Source organism: Dendrobates tinctorius, unplaced genomic scaffold (assembly GCF_039654945.1).
Source record: "Dendrobates tinctorius isolate UK_male_01 unplaced genomic scaffold, ASM3965494v1 ptg000074l, whole genome shotgun sequence".
Taxonomy (NCBI): domain Eukaryota; kingdom Metazoa; phylum Chordata; class Amphibia; order Anura; family Dendrobatidae; genus Dendrobates; species Dendrobates tinctorius.
Genome location: NW_027361742.1, coordinates 5,793,850 through 5,808,740, shown reverse-complemented (window position 1 = coordinate 5,808,740; position 14,891 = coordinate 5,793,850). Strand labels below are relative to the sequence as shown.

General features: G+C 41.4%; 1 protein-coding gene across 2 annotated transcripts in view; it reads right to left on the bottom strand.

Annotated features, from left to right (window-relative positions):
* KCNT2 (potassium sodium-activated channel subfamily T member 2) overlaps nt 1-14,891 on the bottom strand; it is a 1,782,840-nt gene that overhangs the window by 702,059 nt on the left and 1,065,890 nt on the right. For both annotated transcript variants that reach the window (XM_073582885.1, XM_073582886.1), the window contains exons 9-10: nt 1,718-1,898; nt 242-406 (exon numbers count right to left, since the gene is read on the bottom strand). In XM_073582885.1, coding sequence (XP_073438986.1) covers nt 242-406; nt 1,718-1,898 — 346 coding nt within the window. The remainder of the gene's footprint in view (nt 1-241; nt 407-1,717; nt 1,899-14,891) is intronic.

The window sequence follows — 14,891 nt, the reverse complement described above, 5'->3', positions numbered from 1 at the left end:
AGTGCAAGTTTATCTAGCACTAATTGAATACTGAAGGTGAAATACAGGGAATTCGAATTTCAAATGATCTGCTCATCACTATTATTAGACAAAAAAGATATGAAAATTGCAAAATGCTATGTGAAAAAATCTCAGACCCCACGTTGTGCACTATAAATGAAAAAATTACAGAGAAAATGTGCCAACTTAGAAACAAGAACATTTAAAGGTCAATCCTAAATTAGTGATGTGTTAAAAATACCTGAAGCCTTGGGTGTGCATAAAATTCATTCAAGAAATCCATTAATAGATCAATCTTCAAAGAGCTGACACATAAGACTACATGTTTTTCTGTTTGTGCTCGGTGTCGACTGTAGTTTCCTCCTGACTTTTGCCTTTCCATCCACAGATAGGCCAGCTGCTCAAACTTAAGAGGTAAATAGGTATAGATTGATAAAGATCGTCTATATACAGAACACTTCTCTTACTGGAAATGGGATTGGTGTCACAATGCTTTCCAAATCTAAGGCTAGTTTCAGGCTTGCATTTTTTGCTAGCAGCACACGCCACCGCTAAGCCCCGCCCCCTGCCCGCCCCTCCGGTCATCTCCGCCTAGTATCGCACACGGCTGCATGCGATCTGCACACCCTATCTTTAGCATAGGGTGCACAGACCGTGCGCTGACTGTGCGCTAGTAGAATTTTGCATGCGCTGCGCCCTTTTGACGGTGCGCCGGTGCGCACCGAATGCACCATGTTGCATTTTGGTGCACTCGGAGCACCGTCAAAAGGGCGCAGCGCACACAAAATTCTACTAGCGCGGTCAGCACACGGTCTGCGCACCCAATGCTAAAGACAGGGTGTGCAGATTGCATGCAACCGTGTGCGATACTAGGCGGAGATGACCGGAGGGGGCGGGCAGGGGGCGGGGCTTAGCGGCAGCGTGCGCTGCTGGCAAAAAACGCTAGTCTGAAACTAGCCTAAAACATAAATATTTTATAAGGGTACTTTCACATTATGTTTAGGCACCCATTCAGTGGCCCCTTTGGGGCTTACATCTGAAACCCCCGCAACGCAAAACAGGTTTCGGAATTATCCGCCTATGGCCCCATCTGCACACACGTCCGAATCCCATTTTGCCGGGGTATGAGCGTAAGTCCCGACGAGGCCACTGAACAGGTGCCTAAATGTAATGTGAAAGCACCTTATCATCCATTCTTTTCAAATGGATACTAGATGTGTAATTGAATATATTCAACTACTATAAGACAAGTTGTTAGGTTTATAGAAAGGGTTGTGCCACAGTTTCTATTTCGGTTGCCTCTATAAGCAGAAAGACCTTTAGGTCATTTTGCAACATAGCTCAGGTGCTGCCTTTTTGTGAATATTATCTTCTGCATTTAACAGTTCATGTAATTCCTATACAATAAGAGCAAACACCAATCCATTATAAAAGTAATTTACTTTCTTAACACATAAATTCAATACAGATAAATTCAATAAAGTAGAATAGACTCAAATGGATAAAAATTAAATAAGCACACAATGATATAGACATTTTTGTAGTTTCAAAAACCTAGAAGCCATGAAATCTAAAGTAATATACAATATAAATAAATCTTGCATTTACGTCCATTATTGCATTTTTTGAAACTACACTGACCTTCATGAACTTAATAGTTAAATGTACATTTCTAAATACTGCAAACAATTTAAATTAAGCTTGCATAGAGATTTACCTGGATTGGAAGTACAACTAATGCGACACAGATCATTATGACAACCAAAAGTTTGGACTGCCAGATCTGTGGGGTCACATCCCCAAAACCCACAGTGGAAAAAGTAACAATGCAGAAGTAGAGGGAATCAAATAGTGTCAGATTATCTCCAGCTCGTTCTAGATGCTGAATTCCACAGATGCTGAAAAAAAACAAACATTCAATTTAGAATAGCAATATAAACAATGTCAATTTTTATTCTGAATTAAAATGGATGTCCTCTACTGGAAAATTACTGCTTAATCAATTTAAGACCCCAATTGAAATATAAAAAATAAATGCAAACCAATCACAATGGCATGGTGCCATTCCAGCGACATTGGCGCTGCGGTTGACATGATGTTATTGTGTCACTTTTTTGCTGCAGCCAATAGTTCATCAGGAAGAGCGCCCCCTCTCATGGAATAGTACAGACTGCAACTAACCAGCAAACGCTAATTGGCTTCCGAGGACATGTAGCGCAACAATATTACACCCACTGCTTGGAATAGCAGAGCTGATATCTCAGGAATAGTTCTACAAGAGTTGCCCAATAATGGACATCAATTATTCATTCCTGACATTCGCTATACATGTATGGTGCTGCGGGAACTGCCTTCTTGCAAACTGCAGTAAACATGGTTCCTCACGATCGCGCGGGCTCACGTTGAGCGCCGTCAAGATCAAATGCAAGTGTCAGGTCTATATGAGATCTGACACCCTGCATCAACATCCACAATGAGTGATAGCACAAATTGCAGGTGTTTAACCCCTTAACCCCCAAGGGTGGTTTGCACATAAATGACCAGGCCAATTTTTACAATTCTGACCACTGTCCGTTTATGAGGTAATAACTCAGGAATGCTGCCATGGATTCTGGTGATTCTGAAAATATTTTTCTCAAGACATATTGTACTTCATGCTAGTGGTAAATCTTATTTGATATAACTTGCGCTTATTTGTTAAAAAAATGGAAATTTGGTGAAAATTTTGAAAATTTTGCAATTTTCCAACTTTGAATTTTCATGCCCTTAAATCACAGAGATATGGCACACAAAATACTTAATAAGTAACATTTCCAACATGTTTATGTACATCAGCACAATTTTGTAACCAAAATTGTATTTTTTTAGAAAGTTATAAGGGTTAAAAGTTGACCAGCGATTTCTCATTTTTACAACACCATTTTTTGGGGGGGACCACATCACATTTTAGTCACTTGACTTTTTTATTGGTACCATTTTAAGGCACCTGACATTTTTTGATCGCTTTTTATTACGATTTTTGGGATGCAGAATGAACAAAAAAAAATTTCATGAATTTCTTTTGGGGGTGCGTTTACACTGTTCCACGTGTGGTAAAATTGATAAAGTGGTTTTATTCTTCAGGTCAGTACGATTACAGCGATACTTCATTCATGTCTTTTTTAAGTTTTGGCGCTTTTATGCAATAAAAACAGTTTTATATAAAAAATAATTATTTTTGCATCGCTTTATTCTGCGAGCTATAACTTTTTTTGCTGCTGACGCTGTATTGTGGCTCGTTTTTTGCAGGACACGATGACATTTTTAGCGGTACCATGTTTATTTGTGCACTCTTTTTGATTGCATATTATTGCACTTTTTGTTCAGCGGTATGATGATAAAGCATTGTTTCTTGCTTTGTTTTTTATTTTTATTTTTTAAGGGGTTCACTAATGGGGTTAACTAGTGAGATAGTTTATAGGGCGGGTGGTTACAGATGCGGCCATATTAAATATGTGTACTTTTATTGTTTTGGGTTTTTTTTATTTCCAAAAAATGAATTTATTAGGGAATATATATATTATTTATTATTTATTTGGGGATTTTTTAAAAATTATCTTTACACTTTTTTTTTTACTTTATTTTATTGTCCCGGGGGGGTCATCACTGCGAAGTGTCAGATCGCTGATCTGACATTTTGCAGTGCAGTGTCAGATCAGCGATCTGATACAGGCACTGCAGCAGGCTTTCTCGGTGCCTGTTCTCTGCAGGCACTGAGCAAGCCACCTCCCTGCAGACCCCCGAAGGCCCCCGTGGCCATCTTGGATCGGGAGGCCTGCAGGGAAGGAGACCCTACAAGCAGCGCAGCACATCTCGCTGCTTGGGGGGTCTCAGGGAGCACGCTTGTGCTAGATCAATGCCCCCAAAACAAACTGGAGCCGCTGTGGGGAGAAAGTCCTTATCGGGTCTTATGCCTTATCCATCCAGACGGACCAGTGTACGAAATACGACCTGAGGAGGATGAAACACTGCCCACTAGTGTTGTGCATCGTAATATGTTACGCCCATGTACTTCCTCTGACCCGAAGCAACCGAAGCCTACCCCGTCAACATCCAAACCATCTTCTTTATGTTGGGACCCAGACGACGAAGATTGTCTCCCAGGACCCGGAGGCCCTCCACGCAGTAATGAATCATCTGACACAATTAGCCCGCCCACACCAACCAGCCCACCGATGTCCACCACCCCAGATGACTCTACCCCAGTTGAACTTAGGCGCTCCGAGCGGTCAACAGCCGACAAACCCCCCGAACGATATGAGCAAGATCAATTTATATGGCAACGAACATTGAAACCCCTACAGACCGAGCTCAATAGACTAAGGCCCTCACCCGAGGACTGGCGAGCTTACAGGGTGGGGAGTGTGGGGAGGAGGACTCCCAGACAGTGAATGAGCAGGTACCCAGGGGACTGCCATCAGGGTTCCTGATTGAACAATACTGGGAGGACAGTAAATGGAAAGACTTGATTGAAGTTGTCAGGGAAACAGGGGGCAGGGCAAGTTTGAAGGGAGCAGGGGGCGCGCTGAAGTGGCAGTTGACAGAGAGCCGGACAACACGCAGGAAGCTGTGTGAGAGAGAGAGGACCGAGGGAGCGGACGGTGTGTTCTGGAGAGACCGACAGGGGTCTGTGAAAGGAAAGCTGCGCACTCACCGACAAGTGACACGTGAGAGACTTTCACCGGCGTCCGCTCCCCTCATACTGTCGCATACAGCCGCCCTCTGTTTCCCTCCCTGCTGTGACAAGTCTGCAACCTCCAGTGCCCGCTGTGACTACAGACCGTTCTGTTACAGCGGTCAGGACACTGCCCCCCTGCCTTCTCCCACAGTTGCGGCCCTGTCATCACCGGCCCCTGGGGACGCTATCTCGCTACAGGCGTCCATAGAGGCCCCGTCCGGTTTGCTAAGGGACCCTGAGCAGAGGTTGGTGAACGGTTATATTTAGAGACTGCGTCATAACTTGGCAGTGAGACGAGAGTCACAAGGAGACGCCTGTTGCGCCCATCAGCACAGTATCTTCAGGGTCTGTTGAGCCCCACCGTAATCGTTTCTTCAGGGCCTGTTGCGCCCCACCGGCATCATTTCTTCAGGGCCTGTTGCGCCCCACCGTCATCGTTTCTTCAGGGCCTGTTGCGCCCCACCGTCTTCATTTCTTCAGGGCCTGTTGCGCCCCACTGTCATCGTTTCTTCAGGGCCTGTTGCACCCCACCGGCATCGTTTCTTCAGGGCCTGTTGTGCCCCACCGCCATCGTTTCTTCAGGGCCTGCTGCGCCCCACCGGCATCGTTTCTTCAAGGGCCTGTTAAGCCCAGCTCCATCCCGGAATATCGAGGCATCAAGGCAGCCGCATCAGCGACCTCTACGCGGCCACGCCTGTGATCCTGACAGACCCCTGGAAGGATAAATTGTCCATAGGAAATAAGGACCCTTAGTTCAGCCGTACGTGGCCTGCAACACCCGGACTAGCCGGATTAGTCGCATTTAATATAAGAAAAAGTGTTGTAAATGTTATTGAGTCCCTGTGAGGACAGTTTGCTGTTGCCTATTTGGTTTGTTCAGCAAAGCCCCAGCGGCATCAATTTATAAATGTTTATTTTACAAATCACACTCAGTCTCGTGTCTCGTCACTGCATCCTGAGAACCTGTCTGAACCCTACACTGTTTTAATTTTTATTTCATAAATCCATAGTACACCTGAAAATCTGAAACTTTGTAACATATCTTATCAGAAAAATCAAATTATTTTTCCTTCTGGACTGATCATTCAATCTCAAAATTTTCAATTCATGGATAAAATCTGTATTCCAGTGAACACAAACATACCCAATACTGAAACAGAAGATGAGAGCTGCTACTGATAAGGTTCTATCTAGATAGAAGGCGAGGTGGGAGGAGCTTTGCCTCTTGACCCCCCTCTCCCATCCCTTTTGACTGAACTGTACAATCACCAAATGTTATCTTCTGTCTCATTAATGGGAAATCTGTATTTAGTGAAGACAAACTTACCCGTTAGGGCCCCGTCACGCATAGCGACGCGCCAGCGATCCCGACAAAGATATGACCTTGTCAGGATCGCTGGTGTGTCGCTACATGATCGCTGGTGAGCTGCCAAACAGGCAGCTTCACCAGCAATCAGCACCAGCGACAGGAGGGTAACAAGCAACGCACGTCGCTTAGTTACCCACTGTGTACCTTAGTTATCAGCGCGCTGGTGCAGGGAGCTGGTGTACACATTGGGTTTCTAAGCAGCGCGTGGCACTTAGAAACCCGATGTGTACCTTGATTACCTGCTCCCTGCACCAGCGCGCTGGTAACTATGGTACACATCAGGTTTCTAAGTGCTGCACGCCGCTTAGAAACCCGACGTTTACCTAAGTTACCAGTGCGCTGATCGCTGATCGCTAGTCTCCCGCCTGCCACACACAGCGATACATGCTGGCCAGCGGCAAACTAGCGATCAAAACAATGTCCTGGCCATTCCAGGACGATCAGCGATAACTGGCAGGGGGGCCGGTCGCTGGTCAGTGTCAGACACAGCGATCTTGCTGGTGAGATCGCTGTTGCATCACAAAACTTGTGAGGAGGAAGGAGGAGCTCTAAATCTAGATCTCCCAACCTCCTTCACCTCTCGATAGAACTTTATGAGCAGCAACTATCGTCTTCTATCTCAGTAATGGGGAAATCTGCATTCACAGAAATTACCAGTGAATTGAGATTTTTGAGAATAAATGATCAATTAAGGAGGAGAAAAAACAGCTTTATCTGACAAAATATATTACAAAGTTTTTTTCCATTTTGAAATGTACTATTGATTTGTGAAATATAAATTAAAATAATGGTTACTCTTTTACAATGGGTATTTTATAGAGGAAAATTGCAATTCTTTATAAACTACTTGGGATGGCAGCAATAACCTTAGTGATTTTTGGAGACTTTGAAGTTTCAGACAGTAGGCTGAAGAGGGCACTACATGATTGAATATGAATGTGATGTGACCTCTACTTTAGTTTTGTTGAAATAATTCATGTGAAACTAAACATATTGGAAGCTAATAATGGCTACCAGTTATTTTCAAATATGCTGATATTTTATCAACTTTCTTTTAAAGTATTTGACAAAATAAAGTTCAATATGGTTAAGAAGCTTAACAGGCTCCTACATGATGCATGAAAATGCACAAAATCTCTAGGACTCCGAGGCAAAACTAGAGGGTGCAGAGGTTATGGCCACAATCTGGATCCAGAAGTTTAAGAAAGTTTACATACCCCATATGAAGAAAGCAGTGTATTATGAAAATTGTAGACCCTTATTAATATCAATTCCTTGATGATAACCAGATTGACATAAATTTTTAGCAATGCTAAATAATTGTAAAATATTGGGCTCAACAACAGACTATGACATATCTGTACATTAAAATGTGTGTTATTTATAGTGTTATAAAGTGCATTTTCACTACTTTTCCAAGTCTCTCAAATGCTGAGGAACACATCTGACTTGTCTATATTCACAGACTGGAAAATAATCCAGCTACAATGCTCCGGGCTCAGTGAAAGAAAAATAATAAATTTGGTGTTTTGTTAAATTTTTTGCTGTAATTGTTAAATTAGTAAAATTATGTTAATAAAGTGATCAATGAGAATTTAACAAATGAGATGATTAGAATTTACAAAGCATGTATTAAAGTAGAGCTTTGATTTTTTTGTGTAATTATTTTATGCAGTTTCACTCATGAGGTTATTGCTTAATGTCACCTCGCAACATTCATATACTTGAAATTTTGTGAAATTCAAACATTTTGCAGAAAAATGCTGTCAATATTGTTAATGTTAGTTATAAATCAAATATTAAGGTGACCCTTTAGTCAAAATTTAAATTTTGACACATCATGGTCACCATATCTGGTTCCAACTTCATAAACAATCCTGTCACTGTCCATGCTTTCTGGTTCTCTACTCGCATCTTTATAAAATGTCTTACTCAGTCTCAGGTATACCTATGTACACTAGTGGCCAAAATTGTGGATAGACTTGAAGTTTTTAATATTTTTTGAGGCTTCTGGAACTTTTAGCTATCTTACCTGCTTGATTACGTTATTATTAGAGTTGAGCGATACCGTCCGATACTTCAAAGTATCGTATCGGATGGTATCGGCCGATCTTTAAAAAAAGTATCGGTATCGCCGATTCCGATACCGGAAGTCCCATTCAAGTCTATGGGACTTCCGGTATCGGAATAAGAAAAACCCTTTCCTGCCCTTGTACAGCCTCTCTGGGGTCTGTACGGGCCTTTCGGGGGGCTGTGCCGGCCTGCCAGGGGGTCTGTGCAGGCTCCGGTGGTCTGTGCCGGCCTGCCGGTGGTCTGTGCAGGCTCCGGGGGGCTGTGCCGGCCTGCCGGGGGGCTGTGCCGGCCTGCCGGGGGGCTGTGCAGGCTCCGGGGGGCTGTGCCGGCCTGCCGGGGCGCTGTGCCGGCCTGCCGGGGGGCTGTGCCGGCCTGCCGGTGGTCTGTGCAGGCTCCGGGGGTCTGTGCAGGCATCGTCCGATGGGACTACAAGTCCCATCGGGCGATGCCTGCTACCATGACAGTGATTGACACATTAGCCAATGATGGGACAGTAGTAGTCCCATCATCCGGCTAATGTGTTAAATGTAAAAAAAAAAAAAAAAATTACATGCTACATACATACAACATGCATACTACATACATGCTACATTCATACTACATACTACATACATGCTACATTCATACTACATAAATACTACATGCAACATACATACTACATATATACTACATGCATGCTACATACATACTGCATGCTACATACATACCACATATATACTACATACATACTACATGCATGCTACATGCATGCTACATGCTACATACATAACACATATATACTACATGCATGCTACATACATACTACATGCTACATACTACATATATACTACATGCATGCTACATACTACATGCTACATACATACTACATATATACTACATGCATGCTACATGCATGCTACATACATACTACATACATGCTACATACATACTACATATATACTACATACATACTACATACATACTACATGCATGCTACATGCATGCTACATACATACCACATATATACTACATGCATGCTACATACATACTACATGCTACATACATACTACATGCTACATACATACTACATATATACTACATGCATGCTACATACATACTACATGCTACATACATACTACATATATACTACATGCATGCTACATACATACTACATGCATGCTACATACATACTACATGCTACATACATACCACATATATACTACATACATACAATACATTCATACAATACATACATAGACATACAGACAGACAGCAATGGCATAAAGTGAGACTAGGGACTTTTTTTTTTAAGTGGCGGAGGAATACAGTGCGGAAGGATACCTACCTTCCGTCATTGGATTCCTGCAGCCCGTAGAGAACGGCAGCATCATCTGATGCTGCAGTTCTCTACCCAAGATCGTCGTGGGACACACTCGTGGACTGCTTCGGATCGTGGGTGAGTATTTTTGTGGTTTGTTATGTTAATATTTATCCCGGAAAAGACAATGGCTTCGGGGAACAATGTGACAAGTATTGGTAAGTATGTTACTCTATGTTATATGTACTGTATGTCTATGTATGTATTGTATGAATGTATTGTATGTATGTAGTATATATGTGGTATGTATGTAGCATGTAGTATGTATGTAGCATGCATGTAGCATGCATGTAGTATGTATGTAGCATGCATGTAGTATGTATGTAGCATGCATGTAGTATGTATGTAGTATGTATGTAGTATGTATGTAGCATGCAGTATGTATGTAGCATGTATGTAGTATGTATGTAGTATATATGTAGTATGTATGTAGCATGTAGTATGTATGTAGCATGCATGTAGTATATATGTAGTATGTATGTAGCATGCATGTAGTATGTATGTAGTATGTATGTAGTATGTATGTAGCATGCAGTATGTATGTAGCATGTATGTAGTATGTATGTAGTATATATGTAGTATGTATGTAGCATGCATGTAGTATGTATGTAGTATGTATGTAGCATGCAGTATGTATGTAGCATGTATGTAGTATGTATGTAGTATATATGTAGTATGTATGTAGCATGCATGTAGTATGTATGTAGTATGTATGTAGCATGCAGTATGTATGTAGCATGTATGTAGTATGTATGTAGTATATATGTAGTATGTATGTAGCATGCATGTAGTATGTATGTAGCATGCATGTAGTATGTATGTAGTATTTTTTTTTTTTTTTTTTTAACATTTAACACATTAGCCGGATGATGGGACTACTACTGTCCCATCATTGGCTAATGTGTCAATCACTGTCATGGTAGCAGGCATCGCCCGATGGGACTTGTAGTCCCATCGGACGATGCTTGCACAGACCCCCGGACATCAGCACAGCCCCCCGGCAGGCCGGCACAGCCCCCCGGCAGGCCGGTACAGACCCCCACAGGGTGCACAGACCACCGGCAGGCCGGCACAGCCCCCCGGCAGGCCGGTACAGACCCCGGGCAGTCCACACAGCCCCCCGGCAGGCCGGCACAGCCCCCCGGCAGGCCGGCAGAGACCCCCGGAAGGCCCGAAATGACGGCGCATCATGATGCGCACACACCGCGCATCATGATGACGTCAGGCCGTCAATCAACTGAACTTCCGATTCCGATGCCGAATTCCGATATTGAAAAAATATCGGAAGTCGGTATCGGAATTCCGATACAGCAAGTATCGGCTGATACCCGATACTTGCGGTATCGGAATGCTCAACACTAGTTATTATATATATTTATAGCCCAGGCACGCAACCTGCTACTAAAGATATCGGGAGAGTTGTTTTTGATATTTTGTCGGTAGTTTTTCAAATTTATTTAGAAATACTGAACTTGTTCTGTGAGTAAAATTCAAAACTTTTTAGTTATATGTCAACTTTTCTCTATGTCCGCATTAAATTAAAAATAGTGTTTCAAAGCTGGAGTCGTCATTTGATCCTTTCAGTATTGGTCCTAAAGGCTTTAATTTCTTTATAAACTATTGAGAATTTTTATTTCTTGTATTTTATTAGTATTTAAATTTATTTTTTTAACTGAACAATTATAAGGCCAGGTTCACATAACGTTATGGCAGTCCGTTTAACGGATGCGTTAAACCGACTGTGCTATTGCTAGTCTTCTTTTGATCGCGTTTATGCGATCGCATTAGCGCAGCTGCTCCATCTGCGCTAGCCGCGACGGACCCTCGAATGATGCAGACTGTGTCCGATGTTCCGTCACATCACAAACATCACGGAACATCACTAACGCATACCGATTATGACATGCGTTAGCGATGCGCTCAGTTATGGTAGTCTGTGGGTGCGTTAACGGTTGTGTTACATCACATTAATGCTGCATTGTAACTCATTCCATTAAACAGACCGCCATAATGCTATGTGAACCTACCCTAATTGTCTATTTTGAGTTCACAAACTCCGGAATGATTGTGTTTTTTTATTTTAATCATGCCAGCCAAAAAGAGTTCTGATTGGTCTCCAAAAAAGAGCTACGGTTTTGAGGAAGGAGGGATACAGTTTCAGAGAAATTGCTAGGAAGATGGGTGGTGGAGTCACTGCTTCTGGAGTGTAAAAGCTGTGTTCACGTTTTGTTGATAGTTGCAGCATCAAAACTAAGAGTGGAAGAGGAAGTAAAAAGGCAACAACTCCAAAAACAGACAGGAGAATTGTCAGGTTACCCTTGCAAAACAGAAGAGCATCAGCCAAGGAACTCAACCATTTCTTGCATGATGGAGAAGTTTCAATGTCTGATAGAACAGTACGTTGCCGATTACTTGATGCCGGTCAGAAAAAGCCATTCCTAAATCTTAAACAAAGAAGTAAGAGAATTTCTTGGGCCAAAGAACATCTTAGCTGGACAACTGAAGATTGCAAGAAAGTAACCTGGAGCGATGAAATGAGAATATAAAGTTTTGGTAGTGATGGAGTGCGTTATGTTCGGAGAAGGCCAAAGGAAGACTATCTTCCAGAGTGTATGACAGCTACAATGAAACATCCCAAGAGTGTTATGATATGGGGCTGTATGTCCTGGCATGGAATTGGGAGAATACGGGTCCTTCAGGGAACTGTAAATGCTTCAAAATATATTCATGATGTCCTTGAACCAAAGCTCATCCTATCAATTCGTAACCTTGGCAAGGAACAGGCAAAAATTATTTTTCAACAGGATGAGCACCATGTCACACTGCAAGGCATTGTCTAAAATGATTTGAACACAAACAAATATTTGTGCTTTCATGGCCAGGAAACAGTCCTGATCTGAACCCTATCAAAAATCTGTTGTCAAGATTAAAGCGAATGGTTTCTAGTAAGCGACTGAGCAACAAACAGGTATGGATTGCAGCTGTTATCAGTTCCTGATAATATATTATAACCACAGAGAACCTGAGAAGTCTTGTTGAATCAATGCCAAGGAGATGCAAAGCTGTTACCGATGCTAAAGGATACCCTAAACGATACTAAAGAGAGAACACATAGGGATAGAATGAAATTAAGATATTAGGATGTGATATTTTGATTCGGCCATTCCACTGTTATTATAGAAGCAATGATATATTCTGTATTATGGTAACCTTTTTTCTATGTAGAGGTGTTCTAATCTACCTTAGATTACTTGTGGCATCATTCAAATGAATAGAAGAAATCCAGCTTCCCATTCCTGGAGAAATTTCCTTTATTGGACAAAGTATATAAAATCCAACTTCATATCAGCATATTGTCACCACCGAAGGTGGGACAGAACAGACACGTTTCGAGCTTAGCAGCTCTCAAGCATTGCCTTTTTTCTTTTCCTTTTTCATATTCACTTGTGGCATTATTGTTATAAACACTTTGTATGATTGCATGCTAAAAACTAGTGATGAGCAAGTTAACTTGTTGCTCGGGTTTTCCAGAGCATGCTTGGGTGTCCTCCGAGTATTTTGGCGTGCTTGGAGATTTAGTTTTCATTGCCTCAGCTGCATGATTTACGGCTGCTAGCCACCCTGAATACACATGGTATTTCCCTAACAAGCAGGCATTCCTCACATGTATTCAGCCTGTTCAGCTGCCACAAATCATGCAGCTACATCGACAGAAACTAAATCTACGAGCACGTCAAAGTACTTGGAGGCAACCCGAGCATGCTCAGGGAAACTCGAGAAATGAGTATACTTGCTCATCACTACTAAAAACTTTAAAAAATGACAAAAATTTGAAGTGTATCCACAATTTTGGCCACTAGCATAGAATATTTCTAGGAAGTCTGAGACATTCCCTGACCTCGCTGAACTTTGATTAACCAGAAGGGACTGGATGAACAAGTCTTTACTCAAAAGGGCACTGTTTCTATAGTTATTGACAGCATAGACATAGTTCTCACTTTTTGGATGTTTATCTATGCCCAATCTTGGGATCCGAACTTACCTGACCAATTAGAGAAGATAATGAATAGGAGGGGTGGCCATGCATGTGTGTAACCTGTCCCATGTACTCCTTCTGGTATTAGGAAAAGCAATGACCCAATCTTGTTTATAGTTTTTGAAATACGAAAAGAACCATTACGACAGATGGCAAAACTTTTATATTGTGAAATCACCAGATTTCACAAAATAAATTGCATAAATAATTAACCTCTTCACGACATGCGCTGTACATGTAGGTGAAACGATTGTGCTGGCTCGCTAGCAGAGCAGGCGTTACCATCATTGGGTGTCAGTGATGCATCCTAGCTGACATCCAGTAGTAATGCCCATAATCGGCGCTAGTGCTGATAGCAGGTGCATAACCCCTTTGATGCTGCAGTCAATAGCTCAGAGCAGGCGAGGACTCCCCTTCTGCCTTTGTGCAATAGATTGATCTATATACCCTGCAATGCAAAAGAATTGCAGAATATTAGATCAGTGACCAGTGCAAGAAAAATTGAAGTTCCATCCTGGGACAAGATTCAAAAGTTTAAAAAAGTAAAAAAAAAAAAAAAAAAAAAAGGTAAAAACATTTTTTTAAAGAAATCACAATATAAAGAACAAAAAAAGAAAAAAATATTATACCAAAAAATAGAAATATTAATGTAAAAACAAAAATAAAGTACACATATTTGGCATCACCAAGTCCAGAATGTCTCAACCTTTAATACTGTCACTAGTTAATCCCATTAGTGAATATTGTAAAAAAAAATTAAAAAAATTAACAAAAAGATGCTTTTTCAGCATACCTCCAGGAAAAAAGTGGAATAAAATGCAATCATTAAAGTCGAATGTAAATAAAAATGATACAGCTCCATCAACAGACAATTAAAAAAGCTATAGCACTCAGAATACAGTGATGTAAAAATTATTATTTTTCTGTAAAGTTTGTTTTATTGTCTAAAAGCAGCAGAACATAAAAATACGATACAAGTACTAGCTTACTACAAGCAAATACATATAAAAAAAACTTTGCAGTACACCTCCGAGAATTTTACTTCTTTCCTCACTTATGAACCATTTATACCTATCCCCCCACCCCATGATTTCACCATCTAGATCTTATTTTTGTACTGTTTTTGTCCTCGATACCTTGGAAACAAATATATTCTGACAAAAGCTCAAGAAAAAAGTAGAGAAAAAAATGCTCATTCAAAGGTGAATCCCCACAAATATTGCTTTTTTCACAAAATGATTATATTGAAAATGTGAATTTTAGTCTTTGATATAGCCTTAAAGAGATTGTCTGGTCTAAATTGATGAGCTGCAGCCATTCTATGTGCCTGAAGACTTAT